At 49.5% G+C, this 26153-nt stretch overlaps 1 protein-coding gene across 5 annotated transcripts in view; it reads right to left on the reverse strand.

Annotated features, from left to right (window-relative positions):
* ASTN1 (astrotactin 1) overlaps positions 1 to 25773 on the reverse strand; it is a 193926-nt gene extending 168153 nt beyond the window's left edge. Inside the window, exon 1 of one of the 5 annotated variants that reach the window (XM_038414175.2) lies at positions 24792 to 25773. In XM_038414175.2, coding sequence (XP_038270103.1) covers positions 24792 to 25398 — 607 coding nt within the window. In that variant the 5' untranslated portion in view covers positions 25399 to 25773. Of the gene's footprint in view, positions 1 to 16184; positions 16331 to 24791 lie in introns of those variants that run through there. The other 4 variants (XM_038414178.2, XM_038414177.2, XM_038414176.2 and 1 more) reach the window with 4 other exon arrangements.
* Between the last annotated feature and the right edge of the window lie 380 nt (positions 25774 to 26153).

Here is a 26153-nt window from a genome sequence, read left to right on the forward strand (position 1 = left end):
GTGAAAGGGGGAGCTGTGGCACCATGAGGGAACAGTTCGCAGAGAGAGGGGGAGGCTGCCAGAGTGAACGGGGCCCCGCTGCTCCACAGGGGAGGCTGCCCTCAGCTGCCCAAGCTCAGCACTTCACTGGGCCACTTTAAAATTAAAATTCCTGGATCAGGAGTGAGAGAAGGCTGGGATGGGGAAGCGCCACCTCCCCCCCGGCCGTTGACAGAGCGTTCAGAGTTAAAGGAGGTGACAGGGGAGGTAGAGTGGAAGAGGGACGCAGATGTGAGGCGACGTGTGTCACATCTCGCCGCCTCCCAGAAAAGCGGAGCACTATGCAGCCTGAAAGGAGACCCGGAGAGTGTAAATGCCTTCGTGTCCTGTCAGGCCGATTAGCAGCGAGGAGCAGGGCCAATGGGTTTGCAAAATGACAGCCTACCAAGCCAGCTGCTTGCCAGGCAATTGCAGGGAGCAGGAGCTGTCCTCCCCAAGCCACTGCAGCAAGTGCTTCCTGGTGGCTCAATCTCTCCCGTCCAACGTCAACGCAGACTCTCTGTGTGCAGAGAGGAAGGGTGGAGAGAATAGCCCCAGCTGCTGTAATACGTGGGGGGGAAGGAATGCCATTCCAATGGGGAGCTACGAGGGAGGAGAGGAAAAGGAGATATCTCCTGCAGCATCCCAACTAGGCCTTTGGAAAAAGTAGCAGCTGCCCCTGGAGAAGCCATCTCAGGTTTTACAGAAAGCCCAGGACTTCCTGTAAAACCTGAGATGGCTTCTCCGGGGCAGGACTTGGAGGCTAGTCGGTGCCATGTGCCTATTCACAGAGGCTAAAATTCACTCCAGTGCAGAGGTCTACACACCAACAAGCCCCATTTCAACCCTATTTTGAGATCTGGAGAGGGACTAAAGTTGTGCCCAGACCTGGTGCTGTCCTTGGGGTGAAAGTCAGTCTCAGTGCAAGTGTGACTGAGAGCGCTGACAGCGAGAAGTCCCAGTGCCCTGATCAGCTTAGCTCCAAGGGACCCGAGACATAACCGCCACAGAGGATAACGAGAATTAGCTGCCTACTCCCCTGCATTTCACAAGAACAAACCCAAACAAGCAGGTGAACAAATCGGCACCAGCACAAACAGTAATCAGGCAAAATGGACTCAGACAACAAAGCAGCCACAGGACAGGATGGGAGGGGACTACAGAATGCAATCCACAAAACAGACAACCTCACAGCTCAGGCAGGCAAGGCTGGAACAGATCCTCATTTTCTACTGCTTTAGCTGCCACGGCAACCCCTGCCCAGCGTGGGAGGCCTCCACATCAAAGGTGGAGTATATGCCACCAATCTCCTGAGAACTCGAGCAGGGCCCAAGGCATCAGATCCTGGGCACTGGCTTTGCAAGTGGCAATTTAACCTTGGAATGGGGAGTTACTCAATGCTGTTTGGATTATGGAACACCACTTCATCCATAATGGCATCCAGATACCACTTCCCCAGATGCCATTTTTAGCCCACGAATACAACCAAACTGCCCCAAAGATCCCTCTGCAGCCAACAGTCACCTATCATGGAGAGGATATTCCCAACCCTCCTCACATTGCCCAGACCCAAATCCCATTCCAGAAACGGACAGAGCTGAGAGCCTGGAGAGATGATTGTTACAAATAAGAGCTCCAATCAAAGAAACTGACCTCATTCATATTATTCATGTTTGGTTTTCCAGTAACACCTAGAGGCCACAAATGAGACTGGGGCCCCATGGTGCTAGGCCCTGTATAAACACCTAGTGAGAGACAGGCCCTGTCCCAAAAACCTTACAATCTAAACAAACAAGATGGACCAAGGGAGGACCTCACACCACAGATCAATGGGAGAGTCCAGTAGAAAACTCACATCTCCTGATTCCCAGCCAAGTGTCCTTCTCACTGGACCACACTGCCTCTTTACACGCCACGTTTTTGTACTTTACTAGGAAAAGAAGCACACCAAGGGCCAGTCTACGCTTAATTACACCATCTGAGAATCCAGCCCCACTTATTCAAGACATGGGAGACGACAGAGGCTGTGATGAAGCTAAAACAGCTCTCACCTCTCAAAACAGACTTCAGATATTACATTTCCAGCATACCAGCAAGATGGAGAAGACCCAGGCCAGCTACCATATCTAGCAGCAGGTCTCCTAGGTTAGCACAGGGTCAGCACTCCCTTGTTTCATTAGCAGGTGTTCATGTGTCCTAGAAGGCCAATTATCATCCCAGGTCCCTGGGAGAAACAGGTGGGTCTGTTGTTGAACAAGAATTGAAAAACCAAATCAGTTCGCAGCATTCTCCATGTTTCTGGTGCCCTGACTCACAGGCGCCAACTCCGTAGGTGCTCCAGGGCTAGCGCACCACTGGGAAAAAATTAGTGGGTGCTCTGCATCCATCGGCAGCCAAGCTCCCCTTACCCTCTGCCCCACCTCCTCCCCCCCAGTGCACCACGTCCCCGTTCCTCCACCTACCTCCCAGTGCTTCCCGCCCTGCTGCCCCCAAACAGCTGTTTGGCAACGTTAGCATGCTCCAGGCGGGAGGGGGAGGAGCGGGAACGTGGCATGCTCAAGGGAGGAGGCAGGGCTGGGGCCAGGATTTGGGGAAGGAGTTGGAATAGGGGCAGGGAGGGGATGGAGTTGGACAGGGACTTTGGGCAAGAGGTTGGAATGGTGGTGGGGCAGGGGTGTCGAGCACCCACGGGAAAGAGGGAAAGTCGGTATCTATACAGTCCTGATTCCCAGTGCTGAGTCCCAGTCTTGTTGAAACACAGATCTGCTTTTCAAGTGGGTTTCCACAGGAACTCAAATACTAATCAGCAGCAGGAAACTCACCCTGGAACACGGATCTTCTTCCTCTGCCCCCTCTCCACCTCATAGATCATTACGAAATGGGCACTTTCACCCAGCCCAATGAAGAATTCAAACCCTCTTCTGAATCTCAATTCCCCAACAATGCCGATTGGTCCTACAGGGTGGCCTGCAGTATGTAAAATGAGGAATTGTCTCAGTTGGAGTTCCTAATGGACTGTGTCCCACATCATGAAAGCTACCACAGTTCATGTCAATCACAGCAGTGGTTTTCACTGTGTGGGAATACGTCCATTAGGAACTTGACTGAGATCTTCAAATTCGTCATTTCACATGAGTCCCCCTTGTAGGCAGCCTCATCAGGATGCACCAACCCAAAGTGGCACCAGATCCTGCCAGAACAACAGATGCAAAACCTGCAGAAATATCTCCACTGCTACAATGATCCCTCCCCCACCCCCATAACACAACTTTCAAGATCCATGGGTCCTACACATGCCTCTCAACACGATGTGTACCTCATCCAATACACTAAAGCTCCCATTGCAACTACATGAGGTAAACCAGACAATCACTACGTTCTTAAATGAACTCACACAGGAAAATGCTAGACAAAAGCACCCTATCACCTGGGAGTGAACACTTTTCACAAAGTGATCATTCTGTGTTTGACCTATCAGTCCTCAACCTCAAAGGAAACCTGCACAATACTTTCAAAAGACAAGCCTGGGAGCTTAAACTCATAACTTTGTTAGACACTAAAAATCATGGTCTTAATAAGGACACTGCATTTATGGCTTATTACAACAATCTGTAACCCACTAACCCCTCTTTTTGTCTTAGGACTGCAAGTGGTGTTAATAGGCCACTTCAGCTTGAATGGTCCCTTAAAATGTGTTAATTACTTACGTTAAACTATCTGATCTTGTATTTAACTGTAACACTCTACGTACCTTTCCCAGACCTGAAGGTACCTCTGTGTAGCCTAAAAGCTTGTCTTTCACCAATAGAAGTTGTCCCAATAAAAAGATGACAGCATGCATGTTTGTTTTTGCGCATATTTGTGGATCATGCATTGCAGAGGCCGTGTGTGCATCCAAGAGGCACTGGATGCGTACACGTGGCTGCAGGCACGCATGTTTATTCAGGAGAGAATGTGCGTCACGGAATGGCTGTGCACACTCTTGCCTATATAGAGAGAGGAGTGGAGAATGCATGACACAAGACCCTGTGAGATTAGAACTAACTTTTGTTAACAATGGGAGCTACAGGAAAATAAATGAGCTTGGAGTCTGCACAACAGCACTCCAGCCCCACTTGGCTTAGAAAGAACCCAACCTGCAGAAAGCGGCTCGCCTAGGGAGACAGGGATGTGTGGCACAGCCCCCTCCCTGCCACAGTCAATCAGCATCACCTGGTGGTGGTGGGGAGGGGGACTGACATGCTTCACCATTCCCAGTTCGGTGGCAGAGGTACCCTACACCAAGGCAGCACTGAGACACGCAGGGTGCAGACACGTGGCTGATCCCAGGGCTCATCCTGCAGGAGCGAGAGAGAAAAGGGACGGAATATTCCCTTTCCATCCTACCTCCCCACCTCACTGAGATCTTCAAACGCTCGGGGTATGTGCATGAGCAGAGCGCACGGCCCCCCCAGGAGCCGGGATCTGTGCGCCATTCAGGAGGACGTCTCCCAGCGAGCGAGCAGTGAAGACAACAGGCTGGAAAGGAACTCCCGGGCAGTGGCCTGACCACAGGGCCTCAGAGGAGCACCATGAAGTAGTCCCTCCATGCTGGTGCCCCTTGCAGCACCATTTAAAATGAATTGAAGGTCTCTACTCAGAGTCCAGCACTGGAATAATCAGGCATGCTACAGGTCAGGGCTGAAACCTGGGCAGAGTTGTGTGAGAGCCTGGGACAGCCATAGCTCTGGGCTGAGGTGCACCACTAAAAGCTGCACACTGCGACGTAGCCCAAGGAGGCACAGATTCTGCAGCAGCAAGCCGCCAGCCACCAGAGAATGGATATATTTCAGGGATAATATAAGCAGTAAATGCACATAACCCTACTTGCCTGCCATTGTGCCCCCCTGGGCACATGAACAGAAACCCTTGCTTCTGCAATTCCCCAGATGCTGACTGGCTTTGTCCCGCCCTGCAGTTACATGGCCAGGGCAAAGAAAAACTACACTGTGAGACTCTTCCAGCGGCACCAGGCCCTGGGGCTGCCAGGCCAGAGCTAGCAATGGAAATCCCTCCATCTCACAGGCATTACATTCACTCCTTCACCAAAAAAGCTGCACAGGAAGTCACTGACATACCTAAGGGCTCCACCACAGAACAAGCATCCTTCTGCCCAGCAGGAGAGAAAAACAACAAGACACCAGCCAGAATACAGCCACCACCATCCAGGGCCTCTTGCCCGCTTCATCCAGCAATCGCCACCTCTCACAGGAACGATTTGGCAGCCAGCAATTTCTGGCTTTGGAGTATTTTCCAATTGCACTTCATCAGTACATTCGAGGCCATATTCTGCTCCTTCCCTAAGGGAGAGGCAGGAGGGGAAGGACACACTTGCTGTTACTGCACAAGATTGATGCTTGGGGAGCTGGGCTCGAGTCCTGGCTTTGCTTCTCAGGCCAGTCACAACCTCCAGCTTTCTCTAAGCTCAGTTTCTAGGTGTCCAACTTGAGATGCCTTAAGAGGGGCTGATTTTCAGAAAGTACTGAGCACCCATAATCTGAAAATCGGGTCCCTTTAGGATCTCTTGCCCCAGGACACCCAAAATCACAAGGCCCTGCTGAAATCTTAGCCAGTGCGTCACAGTAAAGGAGGGGCAATAGCCCTATATCTGGTTTAATTTACTGTAAGATCTTTGTGGCAGGGACTGCCTCTCATTCTGCATGCGTGTATAGCAGCAAACACAATGGGGCCCTGAGCTTGGCAAGGGGCTCTAGGTGCTACTGAAATAGAAATAGTGAAGAAGAATCTTATTGTTAGCGTCTACTAGTATAATTCAACTGACCCCGTGTGGCTTGTAATCCCTCATGCTTAATGTAAACTTTGAATGCTGCTACTCTGGATTGACACCAGCCTAGTGAGGAGCAGGTTTTGGGCCACATGCTAGCCACGCTGAGAACACATTCAAAGGGGTCTTTCACCTGAGAACTGTCAAAGGGGAGGTCTCCTGGGCAGATAAGGTTCCCATAAGAGTAGGAAGCTGCATTGAGGTTAACAATGGGTCCTAGACGTAAAATCCTAGTAGACAAGAGTATCTTCCTCTGACAAGGTCATCCAAAGGGATCCAAACTGTATGTCCATTTATATGTGCATGCGTAATGTGTGTGGATTTATTTTCCTGCCCGCTGACACTTCGACGGATGTTCTGGGGCCAGGTTAATCTGCCTTATCACCTTCCCGCACTGACACTGTGGATCTGCGGACAGCCCGTTGTCTCTGACAGCTGCGCTCAGCTCAGCATTGTGCTGCCATCAGGGCTTCACCACCCCTTGATGCTGGGTTCAAAGGGGCCAGGCCCCCAGGTGGGGCACACAAGCTTGGAGACTCAGCTAACGAGGGAGCCCAGTTCAATAGGGCAGTCAGTCAAAGTCGGGAATAATTAAAATCAGGGGTTAGTGGCACCAAAATGCACAGAGGAGCCAAGAATCGAGCTGCTTCTAAAGCATTTCACACCACGAGGCAAAACGAGACAAGGTTGTTGTCGTTAACTTAGGCTGGTGTATTCCCTTTCCAAGCTGGCTCTGGTGGGTGGTTCGAACCCCCGGGCAAGGATCAGAGACTCTGGTTTCCTACCACTGCTCGCCCTGCTGGACTCCAAATCTGGGTTTATGGGAAACAGCTTATTGTCGCTTCAATTACTTCTTTCCATACAGGCTAAAACCCTGCCACTGTGCTGTGCCCACAAGTGGCCAGAATGCAGTGATACACATGGTCACGCCTCCTGATGCCCCCCCTGGCAGCATCCCCACAGCCATTCTCTACCCTGCCCCTTGGCACAGCTCGAGTACTGTTAATGCTTATCACCTCCAGAGCTGGTTGGAATCAAGAGGCAAGTGCCGAATGGAGCACACAGCTGTCATCCGGTCTCACGATCTCTGTTAGTCTTACTAACCACAGTGCATTGGGGAGGTGGGTGCTTGGCAGGAAGTGCCATCCCCGAGTGCACGACTCCAAGGTTCTTGAGACAGCCTTGCTGGCCTGCATGACCCACTGACAAGGTTAGTGCCTGCAATTTCCCAGTCCATCATTAAACTGATTATCTTAATAGAGTATTAAGTCAAATCCTAGGATTGACAACTACAATCCTAACCACATTCAGTGACATTCTGGGGGACACCTATGGCAGGACTGAAGTCAGAAGACCCCAACAACCAACAAACATATGGCAGTTCAGCCACCTCCAGCAAAAAACACCCCCAACTATTCATACACACGAGTCTTCAAATCTACCAACCTTCCCCACAGGAATATGAGCAACATCACTCTACAAACAGACTGAATTCAGTCTCTCAGTGACCTGGTACAGCAGGGAAGGAGAATGCCCATTTTACAGACAGGCAGCTGAAGCACTGAAAATTAAGGGACTCGCTGAAGGCCACAAAGGAAGTCAGCTGCAGAGCTGAGAACAGCCCAAGCATTCTGTCCACCACTCCTCTACACTTACCAAGACAGCGCTAAACAGAGTGCAACGCCTGCCTCCAAAGGGCAGAAAGCCGGCTGAAGACGTGAGATGTTCAGATCCGGTGGCCAGGTGTATGATGCTTTACTCCTATGTCTGAGAAATCCTCACTATAACCCTCCCAGCCATATGCAATTCAGGGTATTTGGGACTAAGGATGCTGCCAGGAGATGGGCCCAAACCATAACCCTGGATCCAAACACACTTGAACTTTGGAAAAGTTCCACAGCCTGCTCCACAGTTGGCAAAAACTGGCACCCATCCATTAATATCAAAAGAAACTACGTCAGTTTACATCAGCGAAGGACCTGGGTCCCAAGGCCACTCAGAGGTGACCAGTGATTTGGAGGGGGAGCGTCTCAATTTCTGGTTGCCCAACTTGAGACAGCTTAGATGGGCCTGGTTTCCAGGAAGTGCTAAGCATCCCTGCTCTGAAAGTTAGGCCTAATTTCTGCAGGTGTGTCTACGCTGCAATCAAACACCGGTGGCTGACAGCTGACTTGGGCTGTAAAAGTGTGGTATAGACATTTGGGCTCAGGCTGGAGCTCAGGCTCTGGGATCCCACGATGGGGGAGGGTACCAAAGGTCAGCCTCCAGCCTGAGCAGAACGTCTACACTGTAATTTGACAGCCCGAGCCCAAGTCAGCAGACATAGGCCAGTCATGGGTGTTTAATTACAGTGTAGACTCCTAGTCCCTTGGCTTAAATGTACACCCAAAAACTTTGGATAGTGATAGGGCCTGAGCTAATCACAATAAAATGCATCAGGTTGCAATTGAGAGGGCTGAAGGACTAGTATGTGGGAAGTAGCACAACCAACTTCCACTAAGGCCAACCACGCCTGTAGGCCACTGAATTATTTAAAGGGATTTAAGATAGCAGGCTCCTGTCTGACCCTCCAGAGGAGGGGTGGTGTCTGCTGCGAGGGAACGAGGAGGGGTAATACATAAGTCGGGGCAAACGCCATAAACGCCAGACTGGTTCTCCCAAAAAGCCTAACACTGCAACAGCCTTGGTTAGAAATGAAACCAGGCAAGAAGGCAACCAGACGCCAGGGAAGACATTACAAGAATTAATAATGGAGAAGTTTAAATGAGTGGAAGACTGGATTCCCTCAGCACTTCATGCAAAATTAATTTAATTACAGGGCCCAGGATCCTGAAACTGATTCTGCTGTAGCCATATTCGGGTAGAGAGGGGGAGACAGGACAGGCAGAAATGGCTGCCTTCTCTCTCCTCTCCCAGCTCGCCGATGGGGCTAAACGCACAGGAAGCCAGTGGTCTCCAGCCAGCTGCTGTGATATTAGCTCACTGACTAGCAAGGTTAGACGCTATCAAATGTTCCTGAACTCACTGACCAAGATGCAGAAGTCATTTATCTCCTCCCCCCACTCCATCCTCCCCTGGACGGCCCTGGCCGACTGCCCAACCCCACTGCTCCTCCTTCTCCCACTCTGCCCAGTCTCCCCACTGCTACCCTATACCAGCTGATACCCCTGTTGGCCTCCTTCCCACCTTCTTCACATAACAGCTCCCTCCCAGCCCCTGAACCACTGCTGCCCCTACCTCCACTCCCAACCCTTCCCCTTGCACTTCCCACTCTCAACCCCCTCTCCCCAACACCATTCATACCAGCGATTCCCCCATTTCAGCCACAGCCCTCAGCTCCCATTCTGGCCCCCTCCATCTCCAGCAGGAGGAGCACCCCTACCCCAGCCACCAACTTGTGGCCAGAATACATGGCTGCTCCATCTCACCCGACTGCTGCGCTTCATTTTTACATAGAGGCAGCGCACCTCACACTGCCATTATTAATAGCGATTTACTAAGCTCCATGTGCTCGAGGCCTGCACAGCCTCCGAAAAGGGCACAGACCCAGCCCCAAGAGCTTCCAGTCTAAATCCCCTTACTGTCTTAGGAGACTGCCAAGGACACGCATGCCAGTGTGCGCTCAGAAAGCAGGGGCATTGCACCATGGACGAATGGAAGTCTCCAAAACAGCCCAGCTCAGAATGGTTATGAAATGGGCCCAAACCCTGCATCCAGACAGAATTCAGATCCCCTAATTCTTCAATGGGATGAGCCAAACCCCCAGATCCAAAACATCCCTGCACTTTGAAGGAGTCTGGATCCAAATCTGCAGTTCGGGCCCATCTCTGGAGCCACTGCAGCTGCTCCGTCAGTCTAGGCCATTTCCACGGAGACCACAGTCTTGCAGCCAACCCATTGGATCATCTCATCCTTCATCCCACCAGGACTGGTCCCTCCAGGGATTTTCCCCACTCGTCATTTTCAGTGATGCAAACAAGGGGGCTCCCACTTCTCCCCGGCCGAGGCTGTTCCACACATGTGGCATCCCTAGACTGCTTTCCCCGACAGCACACACAGCGGGAAATAAACCATTCCCACCCCACTGATCATCCAACGAGCAAGAGCCCCCCCAGTGCCTCTGCTGCTCTCTTCCACCTGAAGGAGCTTCCAATGGGGGTCTTGCCAACTTGCTTTAGACAATTGGGACTGAGCCCAGGCGTTCACAAACACAGAGAGCTGTAACCATGGAGACGCTGGAAATGCAGCTGACGCTGGAGAACTACGGAAATGACCACACAGGAAAATGACAGTGATGCTGGCTGGGAAGCTCATTCAGTCATTAAGCTTTCTAGCGAGGCCAGCTAGGAATTCAGCTCCATATACACTTCCTCTCCCACACCAACAAACAGCCCCCTTGCTGGTTCAACACCTCCTTTATTCCCATGCCTGGATTCCAGTTTCCTGGTGCAATCTGGGGTGATTTTTCCCTCTTAAGGTCTTTGACTGGGATTTTCAGACAGTGCCTCACTTCCTACAGGATGCCTAACCCCATGGGGTCTCAACCAAGAGTGGGATCTCCAGCCACTGCTCACTTGCAAAGGTGAGGCGTGGATGGGCTGGCGACAGCGGGCACTGACCCTGCAACCTCCTGATCTTAAAGGACAGGCTTCCGTGGCCTGAGCCAAGCTCTGTTGGCCAAAGCTGTGGAAGGCTCATCCCTCTCTACCTGTGGCCCAGCCACCCCTGGAAGGGACAGAGCATGCCCACTAAGCATAGGTTATACAAATAATATATTGCTATGAAGATGTGTATATTACAATAGCATTTCCATTCGCCAGAGAAGATCAGGGCCCCATTGTGCCATATGCTGTACATACAGTAAGAGACTCCTTGTGAGTTCCTCAGGGCAGGGGCTGTGTCATTTCCACCTCAAGGAGACATACCCGCGCTAGCTCAGATTGAGCTAGCAAGCAAAACCAGCAGCGTAGCCGCAGCGCAAACAGCAGGAGGGGCTAGCCACCCGAGTACATACCTAGGCTCTCAGACCGGCTCATTCTCAGTGCAGCCAGCCCCTCCTGCTGCTCGTGCTGCCATGGTTACACTGCACACTAACTCGATCGGTGCTAGAGCTGGAGTGTGTGTCAATGTACCCACAGTCTAAACAGATAAGCCAGACAAAAGTTAAGAAATAAAAAGAATTGTCTCGATTCTGAGGTACAGACAGACTAATGATTTGCTAACGTTCACAGAAGAAATATGTGGCAGAGCCAGGAATTGAACACAGAACCCCTCAATCCCAGCCCCCAACACTCCTTCAGAACGGTTTTCAAACAGTGCCTAAAATATTTGTATTATAGTTTGAAATTCCCACCAAGATTGTGGGTGCCCAGGGCTGGCCCCTGTAACAGCTCATAATAGCCCAGCTAAGCAGCCTTGCACACCTGGGCTATGCGGTCATCTAGACCGTTCCTGTGATGTATGCTTCTAAATGCATCCTTTATTGCACAGACAGCTAGAGGGTGGTGATGACACGCAGAATAAATTGAGGAAAGAAACAGCTGCCAACAAAACTGAGTGACAATTTCCCATGCTCTGGCTGCAGAATGGATTTTGATTGAACTGTAACATACATGCCCAACCATCCACTCACCATTATTATTATTACTTCTATTACAGTAGCTCTGAGGCCCTAACAGAGCACAGACTCCTGCCGAGCCGGGTGCTGGGTGCATACAGTAAGAGTGCCTGCCCCCAAAAGCTTCCCACCTATATAGAGAAGAGTCAAAAGAGGGGGAGAAAGGAAATAGTCACCCCCATTTTACAGATGGCAATCTGAAGCACAGAGACTGAGTGCTTGCCCAGGTCAAACGGGGCGTTTGGTGCATAGCTGGGAAATGAATTTAGAGCTGCCGAATCCTACTCTAATGCAGTAACCACACAGCTATCCCTCTTCCTGCAGGGCCTATGTCATTCAGGGATGAAGAGAACAAGAGAGTGGAGCAGCGTCACACATGTTAGTTAAGTGACCTTCGAAGTTCTGCAGGACGTAGCAGGCCACGCAGATCACTCGGTTCTGCAGACTGGCCTGGTGTGGTGCACCAAATGCAAGCTAGGAGTCCAGGAGGCTGTTCAGGCATCGCTTTATGGTCTGCACCTCTAACATCATTCATCAACTCACACGGTTAAGCAGTGAGCTGGGTTCTAAATGTCCCTGGTGACACTGTCAGAGCTGCAATGACTACTCCCTTCACTCACAGTATTTATTTATAAGCCTGGATGGGTAGGACGCTCTCACCACACAGCTGAGCATGGACAATCTCTGGCTCTTCTCCGGAATGCTGTGGCCACTTTCCCAGTTCTTTCCCCCACAGATGTCTCTCTATTTCTCTTCCCAGCCCCTCTCTCCTCTGTTAAATACCCAAGACTTTTCCATTCTTTTGTTGCAAACTCATCAATTTCAAAGGTGGCTGGCTTTTAAGTTCTTGGGCTTGTCTGAATTTGAAGCTCAAAGCTAACCTCAAGGGTTGTGAATCCAGGTAGATGAGAATCTCGCGCACACATATCCCATCAGCTGTTGCCTGGACCCCAGCAATCAACTCTGAAAAATTTCACATATCAACTCAGGACAATGTTCATCTGAAAAACTACAGTCTCCTCCCCAAGATCAAGCTAGTAAACAGAATTATTCTACAAGAACAGATTTATGTTCCAGTAAAATGCAGTAGAGCGCATACGTGTGTGTGTGTGTATATATATATATATATATATATATATATATATATATATATATATATATATATATATATATATATATATACACACACACACACACACACACACACACACACACCCCCCATCCCCACCCTCTCTCTGCTGGTTCATAACGAGGCTATGCAGAATTCAGTTTTTTAATAATTTTGATGGATAATATCAATGTTTATTTTAAGTTTTTGGGTTTTTTTTGTTTTTTTTAAAGATTTACTCAGTATTTATCTATTTTATTTTACCAGTTGCACAAAATTATGGGGGAGCCAGTCAATTATTTAATGACAGTAGATGCTGAGATTCAAAAAGTTAAAGCTTTATAAACCCTTTAAACACAAATTGTCAAAACATACAAAGTAAATATCCTGAAATCAACAAATCCTACCTGGTTGTACTATTCATTTGCTAGTCCAATAAAAATCAAATCCTTCCAAGTCTCCTCACAACATACATCCCTCTGGTTTCAATCTGCCATTTACTCCAACATTAAATTCTCTAAAACAAGACGTAACCCTCCAGATATAGCTAACAATGAGCTTTGGTGTAACAGAATACATGGGATCACAAATATTCATGACAATGATATTACACTCTGATCACTGCCCAAAAAGACCAGAAGGGACCATCGTGATCATCTAATCTGACTCCTGCATATCACAGGCTACAGAACCCCACCCTCCCACTCCTGTAATAGACCCCTAACCTCTGGCTGGGTTACTGAACTCCTCAAATCATGGTTTAAATACTTCAAGTTACTGAGAATCCACCATTTACTCTAGTTCAAACCAACAAGCGACTTGTGCTCCATGCTGCTAGGGAAGGTGAAAACCTCTCAGGATCTCTGCCAGTCTGACCCGGGGGGAAAACTCCTTCCAACTCCAAATAGGCAATCAGTTAGACCATGAACATGTGGAGGAGACCCACCAGCCAGACACCTGAGCAAGAATTCACTGAAGTAACTCAGAGCCCTCCTCATCTAGTGCCTCATCTCCAGTTGTTAGAGATATTTGTTACTGGCAGTCACAGATGGGCCATGCCATTGTAGGCAGTCTCATCATCATCCCCTCCATAAACTTTGCAATCTCAGCCTTGAAGCCAGGTAGGTTTTTTGCCCCCCCTGCTCCCCTTGGAAGGTTGTTCTAGAACTTCACTCCTCTGATGGTTAGAAACCATCTAATTTCGAGCCTAAACTTGTTGATGGCCAGTTTATGTCCATTTGTTCTTGTGCCAACATAAGCCCTTAACTTAAATAACTCCTCTCTCCCCCTAATGTTTATCCCTCTGATGTATTTATAGAGAGCAATCATCTCTCCCCTCACCCTTCCTTTGGTTAGGCTAAACAAGCTAAGCTCTTTGAGTCTCCTCTCATAAGGCAGGTTTTCCATTCCTTGGATCATTCTAGTAGCCCTTCTCTGCGCCTGTCCCAATTTGAATTCATCTTTCTTAAACATGGGGGACTAGAGTTGCACACAGTACTCCAGATGAGGTCTCACCTGTGCCTTGTATAATGGCAACAACACTTCCCTATCTCTACTGGAAAGACCTCGCCTGATGCATCCTAGGATTGAATTAGACGTTTTTCATGGCCACACCATGCAGGCAGCTCAGTCATCCTGTGATCAACCTATACACCCAGGTCTTTTTTCTCCTCTGTCACTTCCAACTGATACGTCCCGCAGCTTATAGCAGACATTCTTGTTAGTTCCTGTGATAAATGGGGGGGGGGGGAAGAAGAGCTCCCTTTTATGGACGCCCAGCCAGCCAGTTAGCTATAAAGTGGCTTGTGGCTGCTTGCTTTACCTGTAAAGGGTTAAAAAGACCCCCAAGTAAAGAAAAGTGAGTGGGCACCTGACAAAAAACCCAATAGGAATGCTAGAACTTTTTTTAAATTGGGGAAAGAGCTTTCCCTTTGGGTTCTGTCTTGTTCTCCGGAGAGAGGGGAAAAGAAAAAAGTCAGGGCTATGACTCTGCTGTAAAAAGCTTTTTGCCAGGTATGGAAACCATCAGATTATACCTAGAACTACCCAAATATGTAAGTAGATCAGGAAATGTCTAGAAAGACACTATTAGGTTTCTTTTATTTTCTGTAAGGCTTGTGGACTCTTCTGTGCTAACTCCAGATGCTTTTGTCTGCTTATAACCTTTAAGCTGAACCCCTAAGAAAGCTATTTCGGGTGCTTAATTTTTGGAATTACTCTTTTAAAAATCTAGCAAAAGCCTAAATTCCAGATGTATTTTCTTTTTTGTTTTTAGTAAAATTTACCTTTTTTTAACAACAGGATTGGATTTTTGGTGTCCTAAGAGGCTTCCGCATATGTTGTTCAATTAGCTGGTGGCAACAGCTAATTTCCTTTGTTTTCTTTCTCAGCTCTTCCCTGGGGCAGGGCGGGGCAGGGCGTGTGCGTGAGAGAGAAAGGGCATGAGAGTACCCCACAGGAAGGAATTCCCAAGTGTGCCTTCCTGGGATCCAAAAAAGGGGTTTGCATTTGGGTGATGGCAGCGTTTACCAAGCCAAGGTCAGAGAAAAGCTGTAACCTTGGGAATTTAATAAAAGCCTGGAATGGACAGTATTAATTTTTTTTAATCTTTGCAGGCCACCACCTTCTGCACTCGAAGTGCCAGAGTGGGGAATCAGCCTTGACAGTTCCTAAGTACATGGCTTTGCATTTTTAAATTTCATGCCATTTCTATTACTCCATTTTTCAAGGTTGTCCAGATCGTCTTGTATGATATTCCGGTCCTCCTCAATATTGGCAATCCCTCCCAACTTCGTGTCATCTGCAAATTTTATTAGTACATGCCCACTTTTTGTGTCAAAATCCTGACTGAAAATGTTAAATAAGATTGGTCCCAAGACTGATCCCTGAGGAACTCCACTAATAACCTCCCTCCAGCCTGATAGTTCACCCTTCAATATGACCCATTATGACTCCAATCTAAAACATGGGATAACAGATTATTCATACAGTGTCCTCGGAAGGTCACTAAACCTAGGTGGACAGTGAGTTAACACCAAAAGAGCCCTCAGCAAGAATGTTGCCCTTACCCTTTCCCTCAGGGTACAGATGTGGGGACCTGCATGAAAACCCCCTAAGCTTATTTTTACCAGCTTAGGTTAAAACTTCCTCAAGGTACAAACTATTTTACCTTTTGCCCTTGGACTGTATTGCTGCCACCACCAAGTGTCTAACAGATATATAACCAGGAAAGAGCCTGCTTGGAAATGCCTTTCCCCCCCAAAATCCTCCCCAAACCCTACACCCCCTTTCCTGGGGAAGGCTTGATAAAAATCCTCACCAATTTGCATAGGTGAACACAGACCCAAACCCTTGGATCTTAAGAACAATGAAAAAGCAACCAGGTTCTTAAAAGAAGCATTTTAATAGAAGAAAAGGTAAAAGAATCACCTCTCTAAAATCAGGATGGTAAATACTTTACAGGATAATCAGATTCAAAACATAGAGAATCCCTCTAGGCAAAACCTTACGTTACAAAAAGACACAAAAACAGGCATCTACATTCCATTCAGTACAGCTTATTTTCTCAGCCATTTAAACAAAACAGAATCTAACATATATCTAACTAGATTACTTACCGAGTTCTAAGAGTCCATTTCTGTTCTATCCCCAGCAAAAGCATCACAGAGAGAGAGAGAGGCTTTGTTTTTCCCTCCCCCCCAGCTTTTGAAAGCATCTTGCTTGTCTCCTCATTGGTCATTTTGGTCAGGTGCCAGCGAGGTTATCCTAGCTTCTTAACCCCTTACAGGTGAAAGGGTTTTTCCTCTGGCCAGGAGGGATTTTAAAGGTGTTTACCCTTCCCTTTATATTTATGACACGCCGCCCAAATCACAGATAGGGTGAAATGCTGGCTGGGATTTCTTCCTGGAGCTCTACACCTCCCAAGAGAGGACTGTTAATATCAGTGCCTTGGATGATCGTAACAGCACAGCAGAGCAAGAGAGAGGCCGTCCGTGAAACACCATGACTTAAGCTCCTGAAGGCTATATGGGTCAGAACCAACACCCTGCGCAAAGCACAAAAGTAATTTGTTCTCTGCACCAAATCTAGCTTAACAAACAGGCCAGCTCAGTCTACACTAGCCACAATGCCCAGATGGCTTTGAGGGGGATCCCTGTGTCGAGCATGTTGCAGTGACCCCGCCTCAAGGTGACACAGGCATAGCTTACTGCCCTGATGTTCAAACAAGGATGCAACCTCCTTGCCAAGCACAGCTAGTATAAAGCACTCCAGGCAACTGCTATCCCCTGGAAATCCAGTAACAGCCACGGAGCCAGCAAGACCCACGGGGTCGTGTAGTTTATAGGAACAGTCAACATGGATTCACCAAGGGCCTGACCAACCTGACTGCCTTCTATGATGAGATAACTAGCTCTGTGGATATGGGGAAAGCGGTGGATGTGATATATCTTGACTTTAGCAAAGCTTTTGATACGGTCTCCTACAGTATTCTTGCCAGCAAGTTAAAAAAGTATGGATTGGATGAATGGACTATAAGGTGAATAGAAAGCTGGCTAGATTGTCAGGCTTAATGGCTAGTGATCAATGACTCGATGTCTAGTTGGCATCTGGTATCAAGCAGAGTGCCCCAGGGGTCAGTCCCGGGGCCGGTTTTGTTCAGCATCTTTATTAATGATCTGGATGATGGGATTAATTGCACCCTCAGCAAGTTCGCAGATGACACTAAGCTGGGGGGGAGGTAGATATGATGGAGGGTAGGGATAGGGTCCAGAGTGACTTACACAAATTGGAGGATTGGGCCAAAAGAAATCTGATGAGTTTCAACAAGGACAAGTGCAGAGTTCTACACTTAGTAAGGAAGAATCCCATGCACTGCTACAGGCTGGGGACCGACCCGGCTAAGCAGCAGTTCTGCAGAAAAGGACATGGGGAATTACAGTGGACAAGAAGCTGGTATGAGTCAGCAGTGTGCCCTTGTTGGCATATTGGGCTGTATTAGTTGGAGCATTGCCAGCAGACCGAGGGAAGTGATTATTCCCCTCTCTTCGGCACTGGTGAGGGCAAACCTGGAGTATTGTGTTAAGTTTTGGTCCCCCCACTACAGAAGGGATGTGAACAAATTGGAGAGAGTCCAGAGGAGGGCAACAAAAATGATTAGGGGGCTGGGGCACATGACTTATGAGGAGAGGCTGAGGGAACTGGGGTCATTTAGTCTGCAGAAGAGAAGAGCGAGGTGGAATTTGATAGAAGCCTTCAATTACCTGAAGGGGGGTTCCAAAGAGGATGGAGCTCGGCTGTTCTCAGTGGTGGCAGATGACAGAACAAGAAGCAATGGTCTCAAGTTGCAGTGGGGGAGGTCTAGGTTGGATATTAGGAAACACTATTTCACTAGGAGGGTGGTGAAGCACTGGAATGGGTTACCTAGGGAGGTGGTGGAATCTTCATCCTTAGAGGTTTTTAAGGCCCAGCTTGACAAAGCCTTGGCTGGGATGATTTAGTTGGTGTTGGTTCTGCTTTGAGCAGAGGGTTGGATTAGCTGACCTCCTGAGGTCTCTTCCAACCCTAATTCTATGATAGGTATTTGCTAGGTGAGGCACACATAGAAGGCCTCAAGGCCTGTAAGACAACAGCTTAGCCAAACTAATTAAGGTATAAGGCCCAAAAAGCCTTAGCATAAGTAGTTATCCAAGAGTCATCCTACAGCAGGGTTTCTCAATCTGTGGGTCAGGACCCAAAACTGCCAGCATGTTTCAAAGGATTGCATGGCAGCTCCTGTGACTCCTGTCACAAAGGGCTGACTGGGCTCAACTCCCTGCTCCAGGCACTGCAACCTCTGGGGTCCCAGCGTCACTCAGGTTTGACCCAGCTGCATGACGACAGGAGTCTGGGTAGACCGGATTTCAGTGAGTAGGACTGCAACCCCATGAGCCAGGTCACAACTCCACTCACATACATTTGATCCAGTCATGGGGACAGGGCCTCACCTGAGTGGCACTGCAACCCCGGAGGTTGTAACTCCCAGAGTGGAAAACCAAGACCAGCCAGCCCCACAGCAAAGGAGCTGCAGGAGCTGCCTCTGTGGGGCGAGTGCCGGGCAGGACCCAATCTGGACCCAAACCACCCCAGGGCCTCCAACCCCAGACTATTTACTGGGACATAAACATTTACAAATGGGTCCTGAGCCCAAAAAGGTTGAGAACAACTGCCCTAGAGCATAAGATATCAAAAGACAGATGCTGTAACGACTACACTGCTGGTAGGTAATCACAAGATGCTAGATTATAGCAGCTTGAGATATTTTTAGTTAGGTATATCAGCCGATGTCTGACCACAAGAATGCCATGGTAACTAACTGACATATATACCAATAAGCTTGAGGCAAAAGGATTAATAACCTATCAGAGAAGGTACCCCAACATTAGTAGGGTGAGGACATACAAATAAGAAAAGGGACTGAAAGCCCTACTGAATATCATTAGGCATACTGGCATCAGCGTTACACATTATAAAAGTTATATCCCAGCCTATGTGCTTAGAGAGAATGAGATTAGCTCTTGGGAGATGCCAGGATGACACCACTGGTGATGGTGATGTTGGTGAGGGGGAAGACAACTAACTCATCAGGTTGTTTTGCAAGGGATGGTGTAAGTATATGGATGCTCAGCTCATTCTGTATCATCTCTACCTGCCTTACTGCGGTGGAGTGTTCGTAACAGTGCCCTATCTACAGGGCCATACTGCCTCTAACTCTGCTTCTTCCCAGCAATCTTCCACCCACACACAAGGGAGATTCAAAAGAGTGATAACTGTATGTAGACAGGGTCAGTTTCAAGAGATGGTTTTCTTCTTGAGCAAGCACCAGCCAATCCCTCCTCTGGGAGAAGCTGGCATCATTCGGGCATTAACAATCCACTCCAACAATGACCCCAACATCTGTCTCCCTGTTGACTTTCACCAGACAAGCGAGACATGGATCAAATCCACGTGTTGTAAAATACAGAGTATCCAGCACGTCAGTGAGCACCAGTGACTAACACTCAAGCAGAGATTTGGGGCCTGATCCTCAGTTGGTGCAAGTCAGCACACTGACTTCAAAGGGGCAACAGCAATTTATGCCAGCTGAGATTCTGTCCCTTTGTATCTGTCTCCTCAAAAAACAACTTCACTGCACCTGGGACAGCCACCTCTGTCTGGATCAAAGTGATCTTACCAGCAAACAATGTCTCACAGCAAGAAACACTTGACTGTCACTGGCTCCATCCAAGCTCCATTCACCATATTATTCCCCACCCACAACAGTTCCAAGGACAGGGATTTCATGATGATTGTGGCAAAAGCCCCCAGCCCCCTATGTCATAAATTGCAGTCATCCCAGTTTGGAGCATGACCCCTGCTGCCAGTAATGCGGCCAACTCCCGCCCTGCTTCACTGCTCACAAGATTATCTTCACACTATTGTGCATGTTGTACCAAAGGTTAATATTTTTTCCCTTCTGATTATTGGTGCAAGACCAGGGCTTGAAAAAGTCCATGGCTCCTAAAGTCCTTCTGTCCTCCAAAATGTTCCTAACCCTAGAGCCCATGACGTACTTGACTTTAAAATCATATCAGTCTGATTGCCATCTTCCTTCCCTACATTCTTCCTTCCCACCCCACTTCAACATAAACTTAGCAGCCAGCCTCTAAGAGTTCAACGTATTTGAAAGCTTGGATGGGGTCATCCATCCTTTGGTCTAGGAGTGCATTTTTGGCACTTGGCAGAAGATAGAATAAGGCAAGTAGCAGAGTTCAGACTAGTGTCATGTTCAATCCTGGTACATTATAAGAAGAGCTGTCAACATTCAAGGAGAGAGTGAAAGCTCATGTACACACAACCCAATAAGTCACATTACCAGAGAGCCACTCCTCCCACATCACACTCACGACCCTGAAATAGGTATGTTCCAGGCAAAGAACGGTGCTATAGCCATTTAGCTGCCCACTCTACTCAACCAAGGTGAGATTTACTAATCCTATCCCATGATTCAGAAAGGCCTCAATTTTTAAGGCCTGAAGACACCACTGTGATCATCCAGCAGAACCTCATGCATACACAGGCCATTGAATTTCACCCAGTTCTTGCTGTTAGCTCCTGAGCACAAATCTACGACAGACAGACCCTTGCAAACACTATCTTCTGAGGCCCTTTTCTGCCACTTACTGATACCCCAAAAGTGAACTGGTGGGAATGGGGGGGTAGCCTACCCCTAAGAAACTTAGGCCAGAATGTTCAAAAGTAGGTCTTGATTTTGAGTGACGCCATTTTGAGGTAATCAATTTGAGACATCTGAAAGGAGGCCGATTTTCCAAGGGGCCGAGCCTTGACACTCCCCTATGAAGCCACCAGGAGGCAGCATTGCCATTACTCTGCAGACACAATAATGGGGGTGGTGATTATTTACTGAGCTGCTCAGCACTGTAGGGACACAGTGGAAAATACAGAGCTTACAGTCTAAATCAAACACAGGGCAGCACAGAGTACTGCCACGAAGCAGCCCATGGGTTGCTTTGCTGCCCTGAGTTTGATTTAGACTGTAAGCTCTGTGTTTTCCGCTGTGTCTGTACAGTGCTGAGCATGCTAGCCGTGCTCAATAAATAACCACCATCACCATTATTGTGTCTGCAGAGTAATGGCAATGCTGCCTCCTGGTGACTTCACAGGGGAATGGATGGGCCAAACTGCCAGAGGGGCCGGAGGTTACATTGGGATGATCTCCTCCTTCCAGCCAAGAGGCATTGCAGCATGGAAGAAAGAAACCATATCAAGAAGTAGCTTCTTCTGGCCTCTGCCTTCAAAGCCCTCCACCATTGAGCCCCACCCTAACTTTCAAATCTAGGGCCAGCTCCTCACCACATTGCACCATTGCCTTCTAACGCAACACTCACCATCTGGGGATCTGATTTCTTAGGGCAACGCTGACCCCTCCCTCCCCAATCACTCTGCCAACTCCAGCCTTGACCGCCCACTCACCTGATTTTCTCACAGATGCCCCCATGCCTTCTCTCATGCTTCCCTCCACACATGTGAACAAACACCCCGCTGGCCACAATTTGCAAAGCCTCCCCCTTACTCTCTCTTCAATCCCTCCTTAAAACCCACCTCTGCCAGGATGCTTGGCAAAGCCAGTGACTACTTGTGGCTACTAGGCCCCTAGGAGTCCTGTCATAGGCAGACGCACCTCTCTCTGCTGTTACTTTGCTCTCCCAGCCCTGTTCATTCATCTGCCATCTATTATCAGAATTGGAGTCTGCAAGTTCTCTGGGCCGTGACTGCATATTTAGGGCCTTGCTCAGCAGGGCCCTGATCCTTGACGGGAGTCGTTCGGGCATACAGTAAACAAACACCGAGGCAGAATGGCTACACATCAACCTGTTTGTGTGGCTCCCGATTTCACAAAGGCTCCTAGGTGCTGGAACTGAAGTGGTTTCCATCACATACAGGGCTTACAGTTTGGTTCAGTGGCTCTCGGCACCCCCACTACACAAATTGTTCCAGAGCCCCTGCAGAGGCTTGGCATATGCACTAAACACCCTGCAGGACTATGGTCAATTCCAAGATTCCTCTGGGTGCGCGCGCGCGCACACACACACCCTCTCTCTCTCTCCCAGGATAGAGAATGACAGATCCCGATGAACCTGCGTGTCAGTATGTGCCAATGTGAGGCGGAGGAGGAGCCATAAGGTGCTGACAACAACTGCCCATAGCAATTACCCCCGGTGTAACCCCACTGAGTTACACTCAGGGTGGACTTGGCCCCATGTGATTGCTTGCCCAGATAGCTCAGGCGGTGGCTGCTGCTGCTGCAAGTTGCCATGGCAACCCCATCAGGCCTTTCTGCAGCCAGCAGCAGCATTGCACAGAGGTGCCTAGCGCACAGCCACTGGTTTCTGTGCTTTCTGTGCTTGCGTGGTAGCTGCCAGCCTACAGGAAAGGCTTTTGGGTGTTGAAACGGGGGCGGTGTGGCCACATTGACATCCCACTCTCCCAGGCTTCCTTTGAGGCACTGTGCATATAGCATTTCCAACACAATGCACCGGGCATGCTCACCATGTGCACGACACAGATCCAGCCTCCCCCAGCTGCTGGCACACACATTTCACAGCTCCAAGGGCATCACCTGCATAGTAACACATCTTTACAAAGGCAACACTGAGCAACCTCAGCGGCCGAACCATTGTAACAAGCGGGACTTACCCTGGCGCTTCCATTTCAGCACCAGAACTCCATTAATGAGTGCTGTGGGGCCACATTGTGTCACCACATAGCAGGCATCTCCCCAGACCTCAAGGATTAGGGATTGACAGTCACATTCATCCCAACTCCATCATCAAAGAACACTGCAACCAGTGTCAAATCTACAGGAGTGTATTCTTCTGCCCACCAAACCCCCCCCCCACATTCCCTTCCCCCTACATGGCTTCAGCAGCTGGGCTGGATGGAGGAGTTTTGCATGCAAGAAATGGATCTCCTGGGGGGTGGAGAGAAAGATTGTAATGAGAAGGACACAGCCAAGCTGGATCAATATACTAATTCTGCATGCAGCATGTGTGTGGCCATATTTTTTCTAGACTGGGGAAGGCTATTAAAGAGGATAGAGAACTCTAGAGTGGCAGACAAAGCATATGCAAAAATGTATGTCCATGCACCTCTGATTTGTTAGGTGATGGATAGATGGGGAGGAGTGATACACGCAATGCTGTAGCATCGTTGGACAGGTGAACTTAGCATACGGAAGGGGAGCTGTGGGTGGCTGCTTGGACTCAGGTGTCAGAAAGATGTTGCTGCTGTTTTGCAGGCTGGGTGTATTTTGCATGAGGAGGTAAGGTGTAAGCGGGAGCATGTGATAAAGCTGATGCTGAAGTTTTGATGGATGGGTGAGTTTTGCAGGCAGGAGGCAAGCAGCATGTAGATGTCCGGAGTCTGATGCCTGTAATAAAGATGATACCATAGTTGTATCGGGTGGGTGAGTGAGTTTTATACAGGAGGTGATGGGAGTGGGGCATTCTGGAAGGGTTTCATAAAGCGAATGAAACAGATTACATGGACAGGCAAATCCGGCCTGGCATGCAGGAAGCAAAGTGTAAATGGTTGCATTAGCATGGCACATATATGATATACAAAGCCAAGGCCTAATTCAGATCTCCCACCAGCATAAATCAGGATCAAATCCATTGGAGTCAATGGAGATACAGGTTATACACCAGTGTATAAACAAGACCAGCATTAGGCCCTTGGAAATCAATAGATGTTGACAGATGAATTCCGCTTGTAGTAGATAAAGCATGTAGAACTCTTTGGCCAGAGCATGGATATGGAATAAAGAGCGTGCAGCCATGTGGATGGATATGGGAGTCTTGAATGAGGGCTGCGCATGTGCATACACAGTATTTGGATGCAAAGAGGACACAGGGACAAAAGCCTTGATGGGAAATGAGGTGCCTGTGGATACTCTTCCACTATGTTACAAGAGGGATGAAGCTGGTTAGTTGCATATAAAATAGAAACCACTCTAACCTGGATGTAACTACCTGGAGGAAGAGAAGTGTTATTCAGAGGGCACACTAGCCTGCATGTTACAATGTGGCGGACTAGAAGTGTGGGTGCAAATTTTGGCTGGATTAATATGAATGACACATGCAAGAGGTCACATAGATGTGGCCATTTGGGGGTGCAGGCTGGGGGCATGGCTATCCATGTGGGGCTGTAGGATGCATGGCTGCTGAATACAAGAGGAACTGTGCACGTGGCTGTGGGGGTGCAGACTGCTGGCCTGGGCGCATGGCTGCTTCACGCAGAAAAGGCCGTGCATGGGGCCCTTTGGAGGCACAGGATGCATGGGGGCTGTGCATGTGGCTCTTTGGGGGTGCTGCCTGCTGTCCACACAAGGTGCATGGCTGCTGCGTGCAGGAGAGGCCATACAAGTGGCCCTTTGCGGGTGCAGGGCGCGTGGCTGCTGCAGCAGGAGGGGCCCGGCCTGTCGCTATCGCGGGGGGTGCAGGGCGCGTGGCTGCTGCAGCAGGAGGGGCCCGGCCTGTCGCTATCGCGGGGGGTGCAGGGCGCGTGGCTGCTGCAGCAGGAGGGGCCCGGCCTGTCGCTATCGCGGGGGGTGCAGGGCGCGTGGCTGCTGCAGCAGGAGGGGCCCGGCCTGTCGCTATCAGGGGGCCGCTAGCAGCCCCAGGACTCACCCAGCACGAAGTAGGGCAGCTCGGTGTTCTCCAGATCATCCACCACCACCATCTCCCCGGGGAAGTCGTTGCGCACCGAGAAGAGCAGCTTGGGCTCCGAGGCCGAGGGGCTGTGCATGATGCTCAGGTCGTTCTCCCGCAGGAAGGGCAGCGCCGACACCGTGATGCTCTTGAGCTTGCACTCCAGCTCCTTGGACGGGTCCCCGTCCGCCTCCGCGGGCCCGGCGGCGGCGGCAGCCGGGAGCCAGCAGAAGCAGGCGGCAAGCAGGGCGCAGAGCCGGGCTAAAGCCATCTTGAGCCCGATCCGCCTTCCCAGCGCTGAGAGCGGGTGGGGTGGGGGGGGGAGAGCCCTGCTCGGCGGGGCTGCGAGGCAGCTTGCAGGGCAAGGCTCCGGCTCGGATGCACCCCCCGCCGCTGGGTTCCTTTGTTCGCGGGCTGCATGCACGGGGAGGAGTGCGCTGGATTTCACAGAAGCAGCTGTGCCTCCGAGCCGGCTGCCAGCGCTGCTGCCTGTCTCCTCCTGTGCACCCTCTCCCCAGCGCTCGCTCACGCGCTGCTGTCCACCTGCTTTGCAATGTCGGCGGTTGCTTTCAGTTTTTCCCCCCATTACACTTGGCAAATGCAAAGATCTGACCCCCGCTACTGCACTCTCCAGAGGGGGCAACCGAGCAGTGCCTTAAAGGACAGCCTCAGGGCCGAGAGCAGAGGCTTTTGATTCTGGATTAGCATCTCCAGTGCAAACATTTGCAGCGTGTCCCGTTCATACCTCTGCTTTTCTCTCACCTTCTCCTAATTTGCTAGATCACCTGCACACACACACTGTCACCCCCCCCCCCCAAAAGTACAGCTCCAGATCGGTTTCTAGTTGAGGGGGTGCAAAAAGAATGTCTGCAACCATAACAACAAACGTGGTGGCAGTTTCACTGAAGCGGGGCAGGAGACTGGCAGAGTGCACGCCAAACGTGGGAAGTTTCTGCCCATCTCTAGATCATTGCAGTTCACCTCTCAAAAGGAATATTGCCAGCTGTCTTACACGCCTGCAACCGCTTTCAATCAGCAGAGTCGGACAGGGCAATGCATAGTTTGGCTCAACATGGTGTGAAAGTATCATTTGGGTGAAATAAATCAAGCCTAGCCACGCCAAGGGTAGAATGCCATAATAAGCTGTTAACTAATCTTTACAAACGCTCTGTAAAGCATTTTGGGACCGATTCAACTCCCACTAAAATCAATGGACAGATTCCCATTCCCTCAATGGAAACTGGAGCTTGCCCTTATTTCCTCTAGGGCTTGGAGTGCTAACCCCATTTTAGCAACCAGCTGTTAAAAGAATACACTTAAGCAAGGGATATTTTTGGTATG

The sequence above is a fragment of the Dermochelys coriacea genome, chromosome 8 (assembly GCF_009764565.3).
Source record: "Dermochelys coriacea isolate rDerCor1 chromosome 8, rDerCor1.pri.v4, whole genome shotgun sequence".
Taxonomy (NCBI): Eukaryota; Metazoa; Chordata; order Testudines; family Dermochelyidae; genus Dermochelys; species Dermochelys coriacea.